The sequence below is a fragment of the Gymnoscopelus braueri genome (assembly GCF_963280865.1).
Source record: "Gymnoscopelus braueri genome assembly, chromosome: 15".
In the NCBI taxonomy this organism is placed as follows: domain Eukaryota; kingdom Metazoa; phylum Chordata; class Actinopteri; order Myctophiformes; family Myctophidae; genus Gymnoscopelus; species Gymnoscopelus braueri.
The window spans coordinates 50,357,832-50,379,987 of NC_137620.1; the positions used below are offsets into that span (position 1 = coordinate 50,357,832).

At 43.5% G+C, this 22,156-nt stretch overlaps 1 protein-coding gene across 1 annotated transcript in view; it reads left to right on the top strand.

Annotated features, from left to right (window-relative positions):
* Positions 1 to 21,456, top strand: part of LOC308102289 (kinesin-like protein KIF1C) — an 85,115-nt gene extending 63,659 nt beyond the window's left edge. The window contains exons 24-30 of the mRNA XM_080451934.1: positions 2,777 to 2,875; positions 3,865 to 4,026; positions 5,854 to 6,052; positions 7,653 to 7,786; positions 12,236 to 12,325; positions 14,211 to 14,472; positions 15,583 to 21,456. Of these exons, the coding sequence (XP_080308060.1) occupies positions 2,777 to 2,875; positions 3,865 to 4,026; positions 5,854 to 6,052; positions 7,653 to 7,786; positions 12,236 to 12,325; positions 14,211 to 14,472; positions 15,583 to 16,538 (1,902 nt within the window). The 3' untranslated portion in view covers positions 16,539 to 21,456. The remainder of the gene's footprint in view (positions 1 to 2,776; positions 2,876 to 3,864; positions 4,027 to 5,853; positions 6,053 to 7,652; positions 7,787 to 12,235; positions 12,326 to 14,210; positions 14,473 to 15,582) is intronic.
* Positions 21,457 to 22,156: the final 700 nt, after the last annotated feature.

Here is a 22,156-nt window from a genome sequence, read left to right on the forward strand (position 1 = left end):
ATACAAACATGCACATGCAGTATATAACTCATAATTCACAGGGCAGATTTGTAAGAGACAGAAAAACAATCAGAACCCAATTAGAAGCAAGAGCAGGTTAATTGCAGATGAGTGAGAATGGATGCTTTAAAAATATTAAGGGAGTTAATAGATCTAAGGGAACTGGGGAGATCGTTCCAGTCGGATGGGGCTTTATATTTAAAAGCACGTCGACCAACTTCTTTATTGATTCTGGTGGGGATGATGAAGTAAGGGTACTCTGTATTTCTTAGGCTGTATGGTGAGCTGAAAGGACGTAGATATTGTTTTAAATAGTGAGGATAGTTAAAGTGTATGCATTTAAAAAGAAATAGCAGCCAGTGAGAGTGTCTTCTAAGTGTGGGTGTTAACCAGTTAAGCGACTCGTACATGATACAATGGTGGGTTCTATAGGGACACCTCAAGATAAATCTACAAAGACTGTTGTAAATGACATTAAGTGGGTAGAGGTTTGTATCTGAGGTATTCTGATATATGATATCTACATAGTCTAATATTGGTAATAATAGCTGTGAAATTACTCTTTTTCTTGTCTGAAGGGTGAAACAGTCAATGGACCGGTATAATATTTTCAGGCTGAAGTTTATTTTCTGTACCACTGAGTTTATGTGTGTCTTAAAAGAGAGTTGAGAATCGAGCCAGAGGCCAAGATATTTAAACTCATCAACTCTCTCCAACTGTGTTCCATCTGAAAAGTTAAGAGATAAGGGCAGGGAAATTGGTCTAGTAGAAAAGAGCATACTGACAGAATTTTTTCTGTTCAGTAACAGTTTGTTAAGATGAAACCATTATTAAATGTCCCTGCGGCTTGGGGTACGTTAGCCTGGGATCAATACCTTTTTTGGGTGTGTGATCTGGTCGGGAGCGGAAGCGACCCTGTGCCTCACCCCCAAACAACCCCGGCCATGGTTTTTAACTAATTCCCTGCCTAGAACGCAAAAAACTTAATTATTTCCAATTACCAATTCTGCCAAGAATGTAAAAAACGTAATTTTATTTTTTTCAAACTAATTATTTATTTTTTTTGACCCAAAGACCAAGGAGATGATTTTTCGAAGATCTAGACTCCTATCCACTTCCTTGTTAACTTAAAACTAAAAAAATCTGTATCTCGGCTCCTGAGTACTTTTTTTTTTCAATGAAAAATCTCTGGCAGTGGGCAAACGCGGCCAGAAATAGTTCAGGCAGTGAATGAGTTAAAATACAAAATAAATATAAATGTGAGTGTACTTTCCAGAGACTATTTAGACTAGTCTACCTTTGTAATCGATTCAGCATTTAAATTGGGGAACCAAAACAAAGCGGCTCCGCAAAACCGGAAGCAGTAAAAAAACGGAAGCCGGAAGCAATTTTTTATTTTATTTTTTTAGGCGTGGCCTAGACCGGATCACACGGGCCATTTAATAACCAATACCAGGCTTTCCAAGCTTTTTTCTGGTGATGCGAGGTTAGGGGTACGTAGGAAAGACCAACAGATCCCTACGCACCCGCATCAGCGAGCACCGCTCTAACATTAGATGCGGGGACGAAATAAATCCTGTAGCTCTGCACTTCAAACAGGCCACAGTATCAGCTCATTCCGTTATGTAGGCATAGAAAAGGTGGCACAGCCCCCCAGAGAGAGAGAGAGAGAGAGAGAGATGAGGCAATCAGGAGTGCCGCCTGTTTCAACGACAGATGTTCTATATTCAATATCTCAATTCTAATGGCTCCTCATGGTTTGAACGAGGAGTTTGACATCAAACCATTCCTGTAACATATAACTGGTCTTGTGTTTTTAATATGCATTATTGTATAATGCATTTTTTTTTGTATAAGGTATGGACACACATGTACAATAAATTGTTTTTCCTTTTTTTGCTGATGGCCACACAGGCACAATAATGGCTGATCTATGTATCTGTTATTGACTCTGACAGAAACTGTGAATTCCTATTCCAAATTAGGGCGTTGTCCCTGGGTGTCTCCATTCAGTGATTTGTGAACTCTGCCCACTATTATCCCTTTATATTATTATAGAAATATTATATTCCAGTCGGGTGAAGTTTTAGACCATTCATTAGGAGGTTTTCAGCAGAGCAAACAGCATACACAGATCAGTATAGCCAGGCCTCCTGGCCTGACCCACAGCCCCTCGGGGCACAAGCCTCTATAGTTCTTATAGTGTCCACTTTACCAGAGATGCTGTCCTTGAATGGTCATATTCTATGTACAGACATGTTACACTTATAGACAACATCAATGGTATTGCTGAACCAGCTAGAAAGAGAATAGTGTGTAAATAGACAGTGGAACAGTTGTTACTTAATGACAGCAACAGGAGCTGTGAAAAGACCCCCTGCTGTGAGTTTAAACCTTCTTGGTTCAAATACAGTTAGATAGTACAGAAATGATTTTAGAACAGGTTGGCATTCTAAAGTATCCATTACAATATACCTGTCTCCTCACTCAGCTCAGTGTACCTGACCAAGGCCACATCGGTCCAAACGTTCTATTTATTAAATCATGTTGGGGATCAAGACACTTTATTTAGTTTGATCCAGCACCCGTCCAAATGTTTGGATGTGCGTGCGCCTCCTAACCGCTACTGTGTGTGTGTGTGTGTGTGTGTGTGTGTGTGTGTGTGTGTGTGTGTGTGTGTGTGTGTGTGTGTGTGTGTGTGTGTGTGTGTGTGTGTGTGTGTGTGTGTGTGTGTGTGTGTGTGTGTGTGTGTGTGTGTGTGTGTGTGTGTGCGCAGTATGCAGACAGTGACAGTGGAGATGACTCAGACAAGCGTTCCTGTGAGGAGAGCTGGAGACTGATCTCCTCCCTGAGAGAGAAACTACCTGCCAACAAGGTACACGCACACACACACACACACACACACACACACACACACACACACACACACACACACACACACACACACTCTCTCTATATCTGGGGGGCTGACCCAGTCCTCCTGTCTACAGATGATCCAAAATGCTGCTACTAAACTTCCATAACTGAACATTATCAATTCATTCATTCATTCATTAATACTTATTTTTTTCCCGCAAAATATTAACGAGTTGGTGTGACGATGGAAAACACAACTACAGTATGCTATTGTTATTCACATTTATTCAACAGTGTGTTTGTTTCACTTAAAGCAGTGGTTCTCAAGGTCCTTGCGGGGGTCCCAGGGGGTCCCCAGCTAAATGAGTTAACCTAGCGGTACAATCATTTTAACCACTTAGCTTTGGCTATTCAAAAATAGCAGATATACAGCTTGTAGATCTGCTATTTTTGAAAAATCTTGAAAATTTGTACATATGTTTGAATATATATATTTTTTAAGCTAACATTTTTAACTCAAATCTTTGTTTCTGGGGGTCCCTGACACAAAACATTTTCAGATGAGTCACCAGGGGATGAGATGGGGGTCCGTGACCAAATGTATATCAATTTAGGGGTCCTTGGCATGAAAAAGGTTGAAAACCACTGACTAAATGTAAGTAAAAAAAAACAAAACAAAAAAACACTGACTTAAAGCAAAGGTGACTCATAACTGGAACAAAGAAACCAGAACCCGCCCCCTGCTTTCCAGCTGCACTGGTTACCAGTGAAATGTAGAATTGAGTTTAAAATGTGAGTGAATGTGTGAATGTGTGTGTGTGTGAATGAATGTGTGTGTGAATGGGTGAATGTAATGCACAATCTATGTAAAGTGCTTTGGATAAAAGCGCTATATAAATGCACCATTTACCATTTAAACACTGGTTTTAGAATGATTCAACATCATGTCAGTACTAGAGTATATAATAACCTGTCTGTCTGTCTGTCTGTCTGTCTGTCTGTCTGCAGGTCCAGTCCATAGTGAAGAGGTGTGGCCTCCCCAGCAGCGGCAAACGCAGGGAGCCAATCAGAGTGTACCAGATCCCGCAGAGGCGACGAATCAGCAAAGACCCAAAGAGAGTCACCATCCCTGACCTACGCATGCAGGCTGTCAAAGAGATCTGTTATGAGGTACACACACACTACACACACACACACACTACACACACACACACACACACACACACACACACACACACACACACACACACACACACACACACACACACACACACACACACACACACACACACACACACACACACACACACACAATCCAGAATCCAGAATCCACAGCAGGAATGTCTGGTTTGTGGCCCTTTATGTATCCTAACAAAAGTCCATTCCATTATGCTCTGGACCCACACACAGTCACACTATTGTGACACATTGGGCCCGATTCACTAAGCTGTTTACGGCCATATTTTGAACGTACCGGCATTTACGAACATTCCTACGTTCCGTGTCTGATTCATCAATCTATTTCTGTCGGTGTGTTTTTGCGGGAGGTCCGCTGTTTCTCACGTCTGCTCTGAGGCATGACTTGAGACCAAAGCTTGCGTATATGTCATTAGAATGCCTTAACCCATTAATACCTGGAACGCATCTGTGTCACTTTTAGATTTCTTTAGACTATTCAAAAATAGCAGATCTACAAGCTCATAGCGCGGCACCGAGTGCCGCGCTACGAGCTTGTAGATCTGCTATTTTTGAAAAATCTTGAATTTTTTTTTTTGATTTTTTTCCCGAAAAATTGTTAGGATTTCGATTTTTTTAGACGCGGCCTCAGGTCTTAATGGGTTAAGGTCGTAACGCGCACGCGCACGAAAGTTTCACGGGGGCCGCGCCCGCCTGCCTCACCGCCCCTCAACGTCTCCGTGCGTCCCAAATAATCGCCCGCCTCTCATTGAAAATGAATTACATAGGCGCGTTGGCTGCTTGCCGTGTGAAAGGACCTTTATTCTTCATACAAAAGCCAAACCTCAAATAAAATATTTATGTGCCCAGCATTTGTCAACACATATAAAACGGAAAGAAAACACATGTCAAACGATCTCTGTATGCATATTATAGACATGATGCAAAATCCTTTCAGTGGACGCATTTAGAGCTGAATTGTTATGCGTGTTTGCCGTTTGGCCACAGTTTCGCCTATCGGACTTTCATGCCAACCGTGCGCTATTCATTTATAATATTGACCACATGAACACAGTCTTACCTTTATGAGGATACAGTATAGATGACATCTAGCTGCCTGTGTCCATTACTCCATTTACTATTCCCATGTAAGAGGAGATGTAATATAATGACAAACTAATATCCTGTCACCCATACAGTCGTGACATGATGACTAGGGGTGTGCCGATATATCGTCCCGCGATATATCGCGATACGTTTTCGTGACGATATGTATCGTTTTGGGGGGAAAAAATCGTTCATTTTTTTTTTTTTTTTTTTTTTTTACAATAATAATAATCAGGCATGCAAACAGCCCCGAGGTGCAAAGGGTGACAACATGTTTTTTTTTTTCGGGTCAGGTGTCACACTATTGCCCTATTTGGATTCAAAACGGCTATTGTAGCTGAAAAGCTACAAGTTCGCATATCTGAATAATGCAAAAACAGAATTATTTTTTGCATTTGCTTTTTTTCTCCCCCATATATTTTTCATAATAAAAAAAGTGCGTATCGCATCGTATCGAAATCGTATCGAAGTTGTGAGCCAAATATCGTATCGTATCGTTTGGTGAAATTAGTCGGCACACCCCTAGATGACATCCATATTTGACAGAGCAGTATCGCCATCTGTGTCAGGTCACAGGTGGCTCTAGGACTGATCTCTCTGTGTCTCTGTATGTCTCTCTCAGGTGGCTCTATAGAGACTGATCTCTCTGTATCTTGTCTCTCCTCTCAGGTGGCTCTATAGAGACTGATCTCTCTCTCTTGTCTCTCCTCTCAGGTGGCTCTGGGTGACTTCCGTCAGTCCCGTCAGGAGATCGAGGCCCTGTCCATCGTGAAGATGAAGGAGTTGTGTCGTATGTTCTCCCAGAGAGACCCGGCCGAGAGGGAGAGCTGGAGGGCCGTGGCCCAGGACGTGTGTCACACCGTGGGCATCGGAGAGGAGCGCAGCCCCCCTGGAGAGGAGGCGGGAGGAGGAGGTGAATGATAGAATTACTATTTAATTTAAATGTTAATTTAAAATGATATGTTTTTGGCTGCAGACCCCCATCTCTAAATATGTTGTTCCAGGGACCCCCATCTCTAAATATGTTGTTCCAGGGACCCCCATCTCTAAATATGTTGTTCCAGGGACCCCCAGAAGCAAAGATTTGAGTTAAAATGTTTGCTAATGATTTTCACAAGTTTTCAAAAATAGCAGATCTACAAGCTCATAGCGCGTCACTTCGTGCTGCGCTATGAGCTCGTAGATCTGCTATATTTGAATAGCCAACCAATGTGCTATATATGTCACAGGGAAATTGGCATTCCAGGGAAATTGAAAAAGGAGCGCTCGCTTTTAGGCGCTTCGCTTCGGCGCGAGGCGGGGCTTTTCGAGACGGGGTTTTTTACGTGAGGCTCGCGAGGAGGAGGAGGCGCGAGGCGGGGCTTTGATATGATGCGGCGCGAGGAGGAGGCGCGAGGCGGGGCTTTGATGCGAGGCGGACCTGGCTTTTGTTGTTCCCCCCACATAGCAACCAGGAAGCTACGCCAGGGGGACGCTGAACACGCGTTCACACGCACACGTGATAATAGTTATTGTCCATGACGGAGGCGCGCCGACTCAGCAGAGCTTGAGGCCGAGGAGGTGCGAGTGCCCGCGCCGACCGCCCGAAGGTCTGCTAGTCGAATCAGCGCCGTCCGAGGTGTAAACCGATAGGGGGAGAATAGATGTTTTCATGGGTTACTATCCACGACGACACACATGTGTGTGTGTGTGTGCGTGTGTGCGTGTGCATGTGTGCGCACACAAGGTAATAAATACATCAGATGCATATAAATAGTCATCTAGGATCATAGGTAAACCAATAACCTATCATCAGTCTAAACTGTAGAATATAAAAATTATAATGTTAAAATGTTTATAATTGTAAAAACAAATAATCTGTACATTGAAACTAAACGAACTATAGGATGCCAGGTCTACAAATGAAGCTACAATCTGTCTACATAACATGCTATCTACATAACATGCTATCTACATGACATTTTAACCTTCGCATAAGCCTGCGGGTTCTCAAAATTGGACCCGTGCAGGACTCTGGAACCAGGCTAATGAAGATGTATAACGAGGACGAACTGCTTGATAACAAGCTGTTCAGTACAGTGTATGCTTCTGTGTGTTCTGTTTTTTATGACTGCTGTGCTGTCTTTGGCGACTGATTTTCTTTTTTTTTACCCAGCGGGGTCGATAACGCTTTGGTTCTCAAAGTAGGGTCCTTGGGGGGACATGAGTTAATCTAGCGTCACAGTCATTGTAACCAATTAATATTGTATACTTTGGTTATTAAAAAATAGCAGATCTACAAGCTGGCAGCGCTTCACTTCGTGCTGTGCTGCCAGCTTGTACATCTGCTATTTTTTAAAATGTTTGGACATTTTTAAATCATTTTTAATTTGTTTTTAACACACATCTTCTGTTCTGGGGGTCCCTGGCGTGTCTTTTCAAATGGGGGTCCACAGGCTAATATTATATATGTCAATTTGGGGATCCTTGAGAGTTTGAGAACTACTGCAATAAAGGTCTTCTCTCTGTCTCAGGTGGAGAAGGAGGAGGGGATGGAGGGGAGCAGGCAGAAGGAGGAGGAGGAGGAGGAGGAGGAGAGGGAGGAGGAGAGAAGGTGGGGATGTACGACCTGAAGGCTCACATCGACAAACTGACTGACATTTTACAGGTGATTATACATTCATTTTTATCGTTTAATTCAGGAAAAAGCAATTAGGACAATAGTTTAGATTGAGATATGTTATTAGAAGGACAATATCAGTCACTAGAAGCAGAGACGTGTGTTTTAATGAGTCTAACATTCATTAGAAGGACAATATCAGTCACTAGAAGCAGAGACGTGTGTTTTAATGAGTCTAACGTTCATTAGAAGGACAATATCAGTCACTAGACAACATTAATTAGAAGGACAATATCAGTCACCAGAAGCAGAGACGTGTGTTTTAATGAGTCTAACATTCATTAGAAGGACAATATCAGTCACCAGAAGCAGAGACGTGTGTTTTAATGAGTCTAACGTTCATTAGAAGGACAATATCAGTCACCAGAAGCAGAGACGTGTGTTTTAATGAGTCTAACGTTCATTAGAAGGACAATATCAGTCACCAGAAGCAGAGACGTGTGTTTTAATGAGTCTAACGTTCATTAGAAGGACAATATCAGTCACCAGAAGCAGAGACGTGTGTTTTAATGAGTCTAACGTTCATTAGAAGGACAATATCAGTCACCAGAAGCAGAGACGTGTGTTTTAATGAGTCTAACGTTCATTAGAAGGACAATATCAGTCACCAGAAGCAGAGACGTGTGTTTTAATGAGTCTAACGTTCATTAGAAGGACAATATCAGTCACCAGAAGCAGAGACGTGTGTTTTAATGAGTCTAACGTTCATTAGAAGGACAATATCAGTCACCAGAAGCAGAGACGTGTGTTTTAATGAGTCTAACGTTCATTAGAAGGACAATATCAGTCACCAGAAGCAGAGACGTGTGTTTTAATGAGTCTAACATTCATTAGAAGGACAATATCAGTCACCAGAAGCAGAGACGTGTGTTTTAATGAGTCTAACATTCATTAGAAGGACAATATCAGTCACCAGAAGCAGAGACGTGTGTTTTAATGAGTCTAACATTCATTAGAAGGACAATATCAGTCACCAGAAGCAGAGACGTGTGTTTTAATGAATCTAACATTCATTAGAAGGACAATATCAGTCACCAGAAGCAGAGACGTGTGTTTTAATGAGTCTAACATTCATTAGAAGGACAATATCAGTCACTAGAAGCAGATCAACTACTGAATCAAGCAACATAGAAACTGTCTGGAGTTAAACACTGAGTAGAGGAGGTTAAAATGACCCCCGAAGTGTTTTAAAGTGTAATACACCTTTAAATCTTAATTTTACTTTGTGTTAAGTAAAAAAAAATCATTAGAAGGACAATATCAGTCACCAGAAGCAGAGACGTGTGTTTTAATGAGTCTAACATTCATTAGAAGGACAATATCAGTCACTAGAAGCAGAGACGTGTGTTTTAATGAGTCTAACATTCATTAGAAGGACAATATCAGTCACCAGAAGCAGAGACGTGTGTTTTAATGAGTCTAACATTCATTAGAAGGACAATGGCCGCGTTTCCCAAAGAGATTCATAGAGATGCTGCGTTGAGCATCTGCGCAGGTTCTACGACGGGTCTTACGTGTGTCCACACAGTCTGCGCAGTACCATAGCAGCCACGTAGATTTCAGGTCATGCGCAGCCTACGCAGCTTGCGTAAGAGCCTGGGACCCGGCGAAACCTACGCTCTACCCTCATTAGTAGCAGCTGGTTGTGCCCAACGTGCAATCGGTTCCCACGTCCACGGCGTTACGTGTCTGCTAAAACTACATTCGGGAGACAGAATGGCGTATCCTACTCTCCTCCTACTCCTGCGAGAGGCGTAGCCCTGCAGTGCTGGCCTACGAAGCAGTTTGTTACGAGCGCCCTGGGGCGGTAGTAACACCCATCGTAGCGAAATAGATCTATGAAAAGACCGACCGACCACACACACACACACACACACACACACACACACACACACACACACACACACACACACACACACACACACACACACACATTTAATGTATATGTATATGTATGTATATATATATATATATATATATATATATATATATATATATATATATATATATATATATATATATGAACCCGAAGTTTACAAATTGTACTGTACTCTCACGAATGATCTCTGATCTGATCATCTGATAAAAATATTAAGCAAGCCAAGTTAACTAAAGGACGTAAGACCCCAGTTCCCCTCACAAAGTGACAGCTGACGTCTGCAAGATATAAATGTATATGAAAAAACATAAAACTACCAAAAGTAACAGCGTTCAGTATGGGTCCACCACTAGCCTAGCGGTCTAGGCGCATATCACACAATTTGGGAATCCAGCATGATAGCTGACCCGGGTTCGACTCCTAGTACCGACAACCTTTACTGTGTCTCTCTCCCCTTTTCCTGTCAGTCTATTGTCCTGTCCAAATAAAGGCAAAAAAGCCCCTAAATATATATTTTTAAAAAAGGACGCAGAATGTCCCATTTCCCAAGTTTAATATGTATAAATATATTTTTAAAATAGCAGATCTACAAGCTCACAACGCCTCTTAAGCTTGTAGATGTAATTTAATGCATAAATATATTCAAACGTTGTATTTAGAGTGGACTGCTTCAGGACATCTGACAGTTGACTCTGTCACCTTTTATAAGATGATCTAATTTGCTAGAAGTTATAAAAACCGGTTCATGCATATGTAGTGAAGCAGTGAGCTGGGATTGAACCCGAAGCTCCCACTCTCCAGCACGACACGTTACCAGTCATGCCAATAAGCCTGAGCTCGATAGCCAGGTCTTTTGCACCCGATTTCTCGCTAATTTGAGTGTGGGGGCTACACAGAGAACCAGTGCAGCAGTTCCTCCTATAACAGGCTGCGATGATGATTAAAGTCCCCAGTTCCTCTCACAAAGTGACAGCTCTTGCGCTCGCCATGTTTATGAACGGTTAAAAAATCTTTTGAAAATAGCAGATCTACAAGCTCACAACGCCTCACAAGCTTGTAGATCTGCTATTTTCAAAAGATTTTAATACATATTAAATTTGGGAAATGGGACATTCTGCATATCTTTACTTTTGGTATTTTAAGTATATTTAATTTACTTGCATAATGGGGACACTTTAGTGTTTTATTTACCTTGCAGATGTCACCTCACCGCTGTAATTTAATTCATAAATATATTATTCAAAAGTTGTATTTGGAGTGGACTGCTTCAGGACATCTGACAGTTGGCTCTGGTATTTTTATGATCCATTTCACTTTCGCAAAGGGTGTTTAAACTGCTGTGTAGCGTAGGACAGCACTACGTAGTTCATGTAGGCTTTACGTAGGCTGCGTCCAGGAGGTCTTCACGTGCATGCTGTCTCGCGAATGTAGTTTTAGCACACACGTAACGAGAACCTACGACGATGGTGCCTCCTGAAGCCAGTTTAGATGGCACGTTGGGCACACACAGCTGCTACTAATGAAGATAGTGCGTGGCGGGGTTGCTACTGCGCAGGTGCGTGGAGGCTCTTACGCAGCTTCTAGGCTGCGCATGAGCTCAAATTCGTTTGGGAAACCCGGCCAATATCAGTCACTAGAAGCAGAGACGTGTGTTATAATGAGTCTAACGTTCATTAGAAGGACAATATCAGTCACTAGAAGCAGAGACGTGTGTTTTAATGAGTCTAACGTTCATTAGAAGGACAATATCAGTCACCAGAAGCAGAGACGTGTGTTATAATGAGTCTAACGTTCATTAGAAGGACAATATCAGTCACTAGAAGCAGAGACGTGTGTTTTAATGAGTCTAACATTCATTAGAAGGACAATATCAGTCACCAGAAGCAGAGACGTGTGTTTTAATGAGTCTAACATTCATTAGAAGGACAATATCAGTCACCAGAAGCAGAGACGTGTGTTTTAATGAGTCTAACATTCATTAGAAGGACAATATCAGTCACCAGAAGCAGAGACGTGTGTTTTAATGAGTCTAACATTCATTAGAAGGACAATATCAGTCACCAGAAGCAGAGACGTGTGTTTTAATGAGTCTAACATTCATTAGAAGGACAATATCAGTCACCAGAAGCAGAGACGTGTGTTTTAATGAGTCTAACATTCATTAGAAGGACAATATCAGTCACCAGAAGCAGAGACGTGTGTTTTAATGAGTCTAACATTCATTAGAAGGACAATATCAGTCACTAGAAGCAGAGACGTGTGTTTTAATGAGTCTAACATTCATTAGAAGGACAATATCAGTCACTAGAAGCAGATCAACTACTGAATCAAGCAACTTAGAAACTGTCTGGAGTGAAACACTGAGTAGAGGAGGTTAAAATGACCCCCGAAGTGTTTTAAAGTGTAATACACATTTAAATCTTAATTTTACTTTGTGTTAAGTAAAAATAAAAATAAAAAGGTCCTCTCAGTGAGGATGTGTTTTTATTGTTCATACTTTATTGTTTTTGTTCATCGTTTGTTTGATTTAATATTTTACTGTTGATGTGTTTCAACAGGAAGTGAAACTACAAAACAACATGAAGGATGAAGAGATCCAAGCTCTGAGAGAGAGGATGATGAAGATGGAGAGAGTCATACCTGTGCAGGTACACGCACGCACGCACGCACACACACACGCACGCACGTGCACACACACACACACACGACACAACGTTACCAAAGACACAACGTTACCAAAGACACAACGTTACCAAAGACACAACGTTACCAAAGACACAACGTTACCAAAGACACAACGTTACCAAAGACACGTTACCAAAGACACAACGTTACCAAAGACACAACGTTACCAAAGACACAACTTTACCAAAGACACATGTCAAAGTTGCAGGACCAGTGGTGGAAAAAGTACTCAAATGTTTTACTTAAGTAAAAGTATCAATACTGCAATGTAGAAGTACTCCGTTACAAGTAAAAGTCCGGAATTCAAAATTTACTTGAGTAAAAGTACAAAAGTACCAAAAGTAAAAGTTCTAAAATGTTTGAAAATAGCAGATCTACAAGCTCACAACGCGTCGCATCGCTTGTAGATCTGCTATTTTCAAATAGCCTAGGTATAAAATAGGGCTAAAGTGGTTAATGTATGTTTTATAATGTAATCATTTATATTTGCAAAGTAACTAGTAACTAAAGTTTTAAAATAATTGTAGTGGAGTAAAAGTACAATATTTGCCTCTGAGATGTAGTGGAGTAGAAGTAAAAGTATAGTCAATTCACAGGTGTGTGTCAGTCCCAGGTGTGTGTCAGTCACAGGTGTGTGTCAGTCACAGATGTGTGTCAGTCACAGATGTGTGTCAGTCACAGGTGTGTGTCAGTCACAGATGTGTGTCAGTCACAGATGTGTGTCAGTCACAGGTGTGTGTCAGTCACAGGTGTGTGTCAGTCACAGGTGTGTGTCAGTCACAGATGTGTGTCAGTCACAGGTGTGTGTCAGTCACAGATGTGTGTCAGTCACAGGTGTGTGTCAGTCACAGGTGTGTGTGTCAGTCACAGGTGTGTGTCAGTCACAGGTGTGTGTCAGTCACAGGTGTGTGTGTCAGTCACAGGTGTGTGTGTCAGTCACAGGTGTGTGTCAGTCAGTCACAGGTGTGTGTCAGTCACAGGTGTGTGTCAGTCACAGGTGTGTGTGTCAGTCACAGGTGTGTGTGTCAGTCACAGGTGTGTGTGTCAGTCACAGGTGTGTCAGTCACAGGTGTGTGTCAGTCAGTCACAGGTGTGTGTCAGTCAGTCACAGGTGTGTGTCAGTCACAGGTGTGTGTCAGTCACAGGTGTGTGTGTGTGTCAGTCACAGGTGTGTGTGTCAGTCACAGGTGTGTCAGTCACAGGTGTGTGTGTCAGTCACAGGTGTGTGTCAGTCACAGGTGTGTGTCAGTCACAGGTGTGTGTCAGTCACAGGTAGTCACAGGTGTGTGTGTGTGTGTGTCAGTCACAGGTGTGTGTCAGTCAGTCACAGGTGTGTGCTGGCAGGTCGCTCAAAACCAGAGCGATTACCAACAGAAGCATATCGGCAAATGTTTTGGAGGTGCTTCCCACACGTTCAGCTGTGTTGCTCAATTCCCGAATATAGGACCACAATGGAATAGAATATAGGACCACAATGGAATAGAATATAGGACCACAATGGAATAGAATATAGGACCACAATGGAATAGAATATAGGACCACAATGGAATAGAATATAGGACCACAATGGAATAGAATATAGGACCACAATGGAATAGAATATAGGACCACAATGGAATAGAATATAGGACCACAATGGAATAGAATATAGGACCACAATGGAATAGAATATAGGACCACAATGGAATAGAATATAGGACCACAATGGAAACAAGTCCCTGGGACTTTTTCTGTGATATCCTTTTAGTCTTTATGTCTGACTGTACCTCGTGCTGTTTACATTATTGACTAATAAAGTATTCAATCAATCAATGAATTATAATAACTATGATTGGCTGTCTGTTTCAGGATGATGATGATGATGATGACGACGACGATGCTAATGACGGTGATGTGGACGATGATGACGGGGGCGTGTCCTCCCAACTAGAAGAGGGCGGGACCGACGGCACCACCGGACCACCAGTGGTCAGAGTGACTCGTCTTATGGAGGAAGACCCCGCCTTCCGGAGAGGGCGCCTCCGGTGGCTGAAACAGGAACAGCAACGAATCCTTAACCTGCAACAGCAGAACATTACCAAGAAACTACGAACAACAACAAGTACACTAGGTATAATAACCTGCAACTGACAATTTAATCATCTGTAACTGATCATATAATAACCTGCAACTGATAATTTAATAATCTGTAACTGATCATATAATAACCTGCAACTGATAATTTAATAATCTGTAACTGATCATATAATAACCTACAACTGATAATTTAATAATCTGTAACTGATCATATAATGACCTGCAACTGATCATTTAATAATCTGTAACTGATTATATAATAACCTGCAACTGATGATGTAATAATCTGTAACTGATCATATAATGACCTGCAACTGATAATTTAATAATCTGTAACTGATTATATAATAACCTGCAACTGATAATTTAATAATCTGTAACTGATCATATAATAACCTGCAGCTGATAATTTGATAACCTGTAACTGATCATATAATAACCTGCAACTGATTATATAATAACCTGCAACTGATCATATAATGACCTGCAACTGATGATAATTATAATAACCTGAAACTGACCATATAATAACCTGCATCTGATCATATAATAACCTGCAACTTATCATATAATAACCTGCAACTGATCATTTAATAACTTGCAACTGATTATATAATTACCTGCAACTGATGATATAATAACCTGTAACTGATCATATAATGACCTGCAACTGATGATAATTATAATAACATGAAACTGACCATATAATAACCTGCATCTGATCATATAATAACCTGCATCTGATCATATAATAACCTGCATCTGATGATATAATAACCTGTTACTGATAATATAATAACCTGTAACAGATAACATAATAACCTGCATCTGATGATATAATAACCTGTAACTGATCATATAATAACCTGCAACTGATCATATAATTAATATAATATAATATAATGTTTTGAGGAGTTTCATCAGTTACCAGTTGCAAGTTATTGTATCATCAGTTTGATGTTGTATTATCAGTTGCAGGTGATTATAATAACATTACCAAGAAACTACACAAGGTTGGACGGAAGGACGGACGGACGGACGGATGATAATGAATTGTGGTGCCTGTGATAACAGAATATGTTTTGTGTGCGTGTGCGTTTGCGTGTGCGTGTGTGTGTGTGTGTGTGTGTGTGTGCGTGCGCAGGTCCGGTGGTTCCGGTTCACCTCCCGGGGACGGGTCGGTTCATCCCTCCTCAGGACTGTAAGCTCAAGTTCCCCTTTAAGAGTAACCCCGCCCACCGGATGTCCTGGGGGCCGGCCAGCGCCGCCCTGCTGGGCCTGGGGGGCATGGCCGAGATGTTCGGGGTGGGGCCAGGGGTGGGGCTAGGGCTAGGTGAGGGGGTGTGGCCAGGCGGAGAGGGAGGAGGTGACAGGAAATGTTCCCCCTCCCCCCCGCTCCTCCCCTTCCCCCTCCCACTCTCCCCCCCCGGCCAGGCCCCTCCCCCTCAGCAGCGCGGCCGCACCCCCAGCCCGCAACGCGCCTGGCAACAGCAGCAGCAGCAGCATCGTAACCAAGGCAACGGCCCCGGCAACGGCTACTACCAGCACCCTCATCACCAAGGCAACAACAACAACCAACAGCGGCGCTACAGGCGTAACTCTCTGGACAGTAGCTCCGCCCCCGGAGGCAACGGCCACCATGCCAACAACCACAACAACCAGCAGCATCACCACGGCAACCAGGGGGGCGGCGGGGGAGGGGGAGGCGGGGACGGTCACCAGGGGCGACCGAGGTACAGGAGGGGGTCGTCGCCCGGCCCAGGGGGGGAGGGGCCTCGAGGGGGAGGGGCTGGGGGCGAGGGAGGGAGGGGAAGAGGGGGAGGAGGAGGTTACCACGGTAACCATCCCCACCAGTACAACCACCACCACCACCCCTACTACAACCCCCACAATGCACCATTCCAGCCGGGGCCACACCCACACTACCACAGCCTGCCGCGCCACCCCCCCACCGGGGAGGCGGGGCCCCAGCCGGGCGGTGGGTGGGGCTTCATGACTCCTCCCAGAATGAGACGACAGTTCAGCGCGCCGGACCTCAACGCCGCCGCTAACAACAACAGCAGCAGCGGTAACCGTGACAACAAGGAGACGCCCGTTTGACCTCTGAACTTTGAACTGTTTTTTTAAACTTCTGAACGAACCCCCCCGGAAACCCTGTGGTGACGCACGGAGGGTTCTGATTGGCTCCCCGGCCTCCGCCGGAGACTGGCCAATCACAGAAAAGCTGTAGATATGACGTAAAGGTGGATAAACGTTTGCTGTAGTGGAGATATCCGTGTGTGTGTGTGTGCGTGTGCGTGTGCGTGTGTGTGTGTGTGTGTCAGCACTTTTGCTTAACGCACAACCGTAATGAGTGTGCACGTTAATTCACACTATGCCAAATAACACGACACACACTTGTTTGTTCAATCCTGCTGTGTGTGTGTGTGTGTGTGTGTGTGTGTGTGTGTGTGTGTGTGTGTGCTTATAATTAGCATATTGTTAGCATGGGGTAGCTAGTTTGACACCCATACATCATATTTAGAGTTGTTTGTAAAAGCTAGAAAGGAGTTTTTTTTTTGTTGTTTGTTTTTGTTTATTCGGCCACAAGTGGCCAGGATTCATATTGTATCAAGATTTAGTTTGATTGATTTTTTTTTATTTTTAGATTTGATGGTTTTGATTGGACGATGACAACGAGGTGCCTTCAAACTGACTGTACTGCCAGCCTGCTAGCTAGCAGCTAGTAGCTAGCAGCTAGCAGCTAGCAGCTAGTAGCTAGCAGCTAGCAGCTAGCTGCTGTGTCCACTCAAAAGTTGCATTCCCGCCGAAAGATAAAATATCGTTGTAGAGTCGCGTGATTCGCTACACTTTGGTCGCGCTGGGCAGCGTTAGGGAGGAGGGGGGAGAGCGACGTCGTCGCCAGGGTCCTCCTCGTTCGCACCGCTCCATGCAACAGCGTATGGGCGTCGACTTTGTATGTAAACTTGGAATCGCCGTAACGAATACTTTATCTTTCGGTCGGGAGCGCACCTTAAAGCAGTGGTTCTTAAAGTTTGGTGTGCATTAGACCACGGACGGTTCTATTTGCACGCCGTCAAAAGTTTCAGATGAGCCCATTTGGTTCCTTTAACTATCAATACTTTAGCTGGGGACACCTTCAAAGACCCCTGGGGGTCCTCAGACCCCACTTTGAGAACCAGCACTCTGAAGTGTTTGATGTTGGCTTCTAAAAGAACCACGCCTTCATAAAGACCATGAACATGATGGCCTTCTGTATCTGTTAGCTGACTTAGCTGTACTTATAGCTAGCTTGTTTAGCCTCTGCACTGGCTGTGGTTAGCGTATGCTAGTCAGCTAGCCTGTTTAGCCTCTGTACCGGCTGTGGTTAGCGTGTGCTAGTCAGCTAGCCTGTTTAGCCTCTGCACTGGCTGTGGTTTGGTAGCGTAGGCTAGCCAGCTAGCCTGTTTAGCCTCTGTACCGGCTGTGGTTTGGTAGTGTAGGCTAGCCTGTTTAGCCTCTGTACCGGCTGTAGTTTGCGTAGGCTAGCCAGCTAGCCTGTTTAGCCTCTGCACTAGCTGTGGTTTGGTTGCGTAGGCTAGCCAGCTAGCCTGTTTAGCCTCTATGCCGGCTTTGGTGGCCGAGGCTAGCCAGCTAGCCTCGGCTGTCTATGAAGTCTTGTTACAGCCTGCCTGATGCTAGCCTGTGACGCTAGCATGTGTGATGCTAGCCTTGCGCGATGCTAGCCTGAGCTGGCGTCAACGACGCAAGGCCAGGCACAGCACAGGCAGGTCAACCTCAAAGGTCACGTTAGCCTAGCCGGCTAACTGCAGCAGAAGCCAAAGAGAGAACAGACAGACAGACAGGTCAATGACTCCTGAAATGAAAACTGACTGACTGACTAACTGACTTCAAATCAGTGGAAGGATAAACTCTACCTCTATGGCCAGAGGGATAAAGCTCGGTTTGCACGCTATCGTATGATGCCGTCAATTGGCGAAAAAGCACGATGTATAGTTAGCTTGAAGATCTGATCATGCCGCATCGTACTTTTGGCTGAAACCTACAATGCCGTAAGTTAACTTGAAGATCGGTAATTGTCCGCAAGCGACGTCCGTCGCAAGACGGAGTGTAAAATCGGGCAGTTAGGGAGATGATGATGACGATGATGAAGAGTTTTTTCGTAAATCGCACCGCGCTGTCGTCCGATCCGTTTTCCGAGACCGAGTTGACCTTGAACCTGGGAACTCTGGGAGGAGTTTGGACGACGATGAACACACTGGGACGCCGTTTAGTTTTGTGTGTATATATTCGGAGATGTTATTTGAGACGTTTTGTCGCGGCGACGACATTTTATGAAGACGATGACAAAAAAAATATCATAACTCCGCCCTCGTCACATCATGACCTGGAGGAGGGGGGGGGGGCGAAGCGGGTTTTACCGAACCCATGCTGTTTATGAAATCATGGGAAATGTAGGAAAGCGTGAGGAATTATGGGAAATGTAGGAAAGCATGAGGAATTATGGGAAATGTAGGAAAGCGTGAGGAATCATGGGAGAGACGTGGTCATAAAAAGGCACAACAAAAAAAAACGCTGCTTTTTAGGGCTCATGGGAAATGTAGGCACAACGGAGGTGGAATCATGGGAGATGAAGTTTGAATCATGGGAGATGTAGGAGTGATAACCCCAAGGAACTATGGGAAATGTAGTTTCCCACCCGGGAGAAGGGGAAGGACAGGAGAATTGAACGAGGGATGGGAGAACGGGTAAAAGTGTGAGAAGAAAGAAAAGAGAGAGAGAGGGAGAGAGAGAATGTATTGAACACTACACAACAAAGTGTACAACACTAGCAGGTTTAACCTCTTAAACCTTAGCATCCGTATTTGTGGGGAAAGCTTTCGCGGGAAAACAGCAGATAGACAAGCTTGTCGATCGGCTGTTTCCTGCGAAGGCTTTTCCCACAATAACAGAGAGCAGAAAAGACACTAGTTTTAGAGTAGTTCAGTGGTTAAGTAGGACTGAACACTAAAGCTCAGTACACGCTCCTTCCCCACGTCAGAACGTCTGTTGGTAAAGGGAGGCGATATAATAACTACAAACTGACGTCATTCAGAAGGTTTTTTTGTTTAGTTTTTTCGACATGGGGAGGAGCCGGTCTTGACGTTATTCGTAGACCCTGAGCGAGCGAAGCGGGACACGGGGGCGTGTCCTTCGTTGAGACACAGGAAACAGGAAGTCAGCTGCTACGTGCCGGGAAACACACTTCCTGTTAACCAAAACTGTATAAATAATAAACATAAGACCGATGCGTCGAAGACTTAATTAAAGGCATAGTATGTCAACTTTGCCCTGTGTTTACATAACAAAAACAAGGCAAAATTACATACTATGCCTTTAAGATAATGCCGGTTAAAACGTGAATTTATTTAAATTAGTTTAGGGTGTGTTCGTTGCTATAGTAACAGTATTGAACGTTGAATAAGGATGTTGATGAGGATGATGATGATGATGATGATGATGATGATGAACATGTTTGACTGCCCGCATGGAGCAAGGGATTGTGGGAATTGTCACGTTGACGTCTCTCTGTGACCCTTGACCTATGTTTGTTTTTTTTTATTAAGAGAAAACCATCCAATGGCTGCGCTCCCTTCTGAGGGATGTCGGCATGGCGATGATGATAACGATAGTGACAAAAAAAACACAGGAAGTGATTTGCGATTGGCTAGTGGAGGAGCACGTTGATTTTTTTTATTTCTCGCTCTCTTCACTTTATCGACCAATCACGGGACAATCTACCCTACCGCCGGGTGTTATGGGAAATGTAGTTTTTTTCTTTCTTTTTTTCCCTGTTTTGTCTGGTTTTGACTTTTCCACATAATTTCTTCTTTTTATTGTTACATTTTTCCTTTTTTTCTTTTGTATCTCCAAGTTGTGGCCTCTTCTGATTGGCTGATATGTGAGTGTATCCCTTCTGCTTCCTGTCTGAGCATCGTAACCCCACTGGTTTCTCAACATGAGGGTCGGGGTACCCCGAGAGGGTCCAAACGGAGCCTCTACGGGGTCTGTAAACTCTGAGAGTGTACCAATGGAGCCAAATGGACCCGTAAGGGTCACATACAGTATGTAAGGGTCACGTACAGTATGTAAAGGATCCATTTAGGACCCCCAGACTCCACATTGAGAACCAGTATTTTTTAACCCTTTGCTTTTGTGATGTTAAATCAATCATCATGATGAATAATTATATCACTATCATTATTAATTATTATTATTATCACTGCTATTTGTGCTGTGTTTGACCCTGCTTGATCGTGTGTGTGTCTGTGTGTGTGTGTGTGTGTCTGTGTGTGTGTGTGCGTGTTTCTGTGTGGGTGTGTGTGTGTTTCTGTTTGTGTGTGTGTGCGCGTGTGTGTTACATGTTCATGGATAGATCTTTCGGTTTTTATCATTTTATTTCATTTTATTTTAACATTTTTATTTTCTGAAGGTTTTAATAAATCATCGTCTGCTGGGTGGGTGGAGTAGAAGGGCGGGGGGGGGAGGAGCTTGTGCTGCCATGACAACCACGACACGTCTAAAGGACTCGTTATACCCGGTTGGCTCCGCCCCCCTCACAGAACGGCCCGGCCCACTCGGCTCTGCCCCAATCAGGACTCGGCTGAGGTTTTATGTTTTTTGAAGCGGAGTGACATTGTCAGAACGTGACGGTCACCGCGGTTACGACAGACTGGTTACCGTAGTGACATTCTTTAAAGAACGACGGTGATGTCATGGCTCAGCCCTTTGCTTATTGGTTAAAAGCTTCCGGGACTGTTCAAGCTTTTTGGCCACTCCCCTCACTGATGTTTTTTTGTTCTTTTTCTCTTAAATTCTGTTATTTTTAATGTTTATTTGCATTTATATCATCACAATGTCCGTCTGTCTGTCTCTGTGTGTGTGTGTGTGTGTGTGTGTGTGTGTGTGTGTGTGTGTGTGTGTGTGTGTGTGTGTGTGTGTGTGTGTGTGTGTGTGTGTGTGTGTGTGTGTGTGTTATCAGGACCCAATCTCAGGCTGTCTTTGGAGACATGTTGGCAATAAACAGAAATAACAGCGCCATCGTGTGGCCTTCTCTTGTATGTGCATGTTTTAATGTACTGTATTTATGTATAGATAAAATCAGATGCTTCCCCTGGTTTTAAAGGGTTAATACCTGCTCCTGCCCGCTCCGTTGGATCTCTGACCGCGACCGCAATGATGACATGTCTGACCGCCCGCTCCCTCCTGAACCAAAACATTAACCCTTTAAAGGGGCATTTTGGACCTTTTCTATGACGTTATGATATCTTAGGATGAATGGTACAGTAGAAAAATGTCATAACTCCATCCTGGGTCCACCACAGCTTAAAACGTGCACCAATAGGCCTTGTGCTAGATCGCGTATTTTAATAGCTTTTTTTTAGTTTATTTTTGGTGAGATCTGACGTTCATAGTGACAGAACACTATGCAACCAAAAAATATATAAAATAAAAAACCTAAATCTCACTAGACGAGATTGAAATCTTGAGATTTCGATCTCATCTAGTGAGATTTAGGTTTTTTTATTTATTTTTTGACAGTGTTCTGTCACTATGAACGTCAGATCTCACACAAAAAAAGGCGATCTAGCGCAAGGCCTAATGGCGCACGTTTTAAGCTGTGGTGGACCCGGGATGGAGTTAAAGGACAACTTTGTTTTTTTACAACCAAGGTTTAT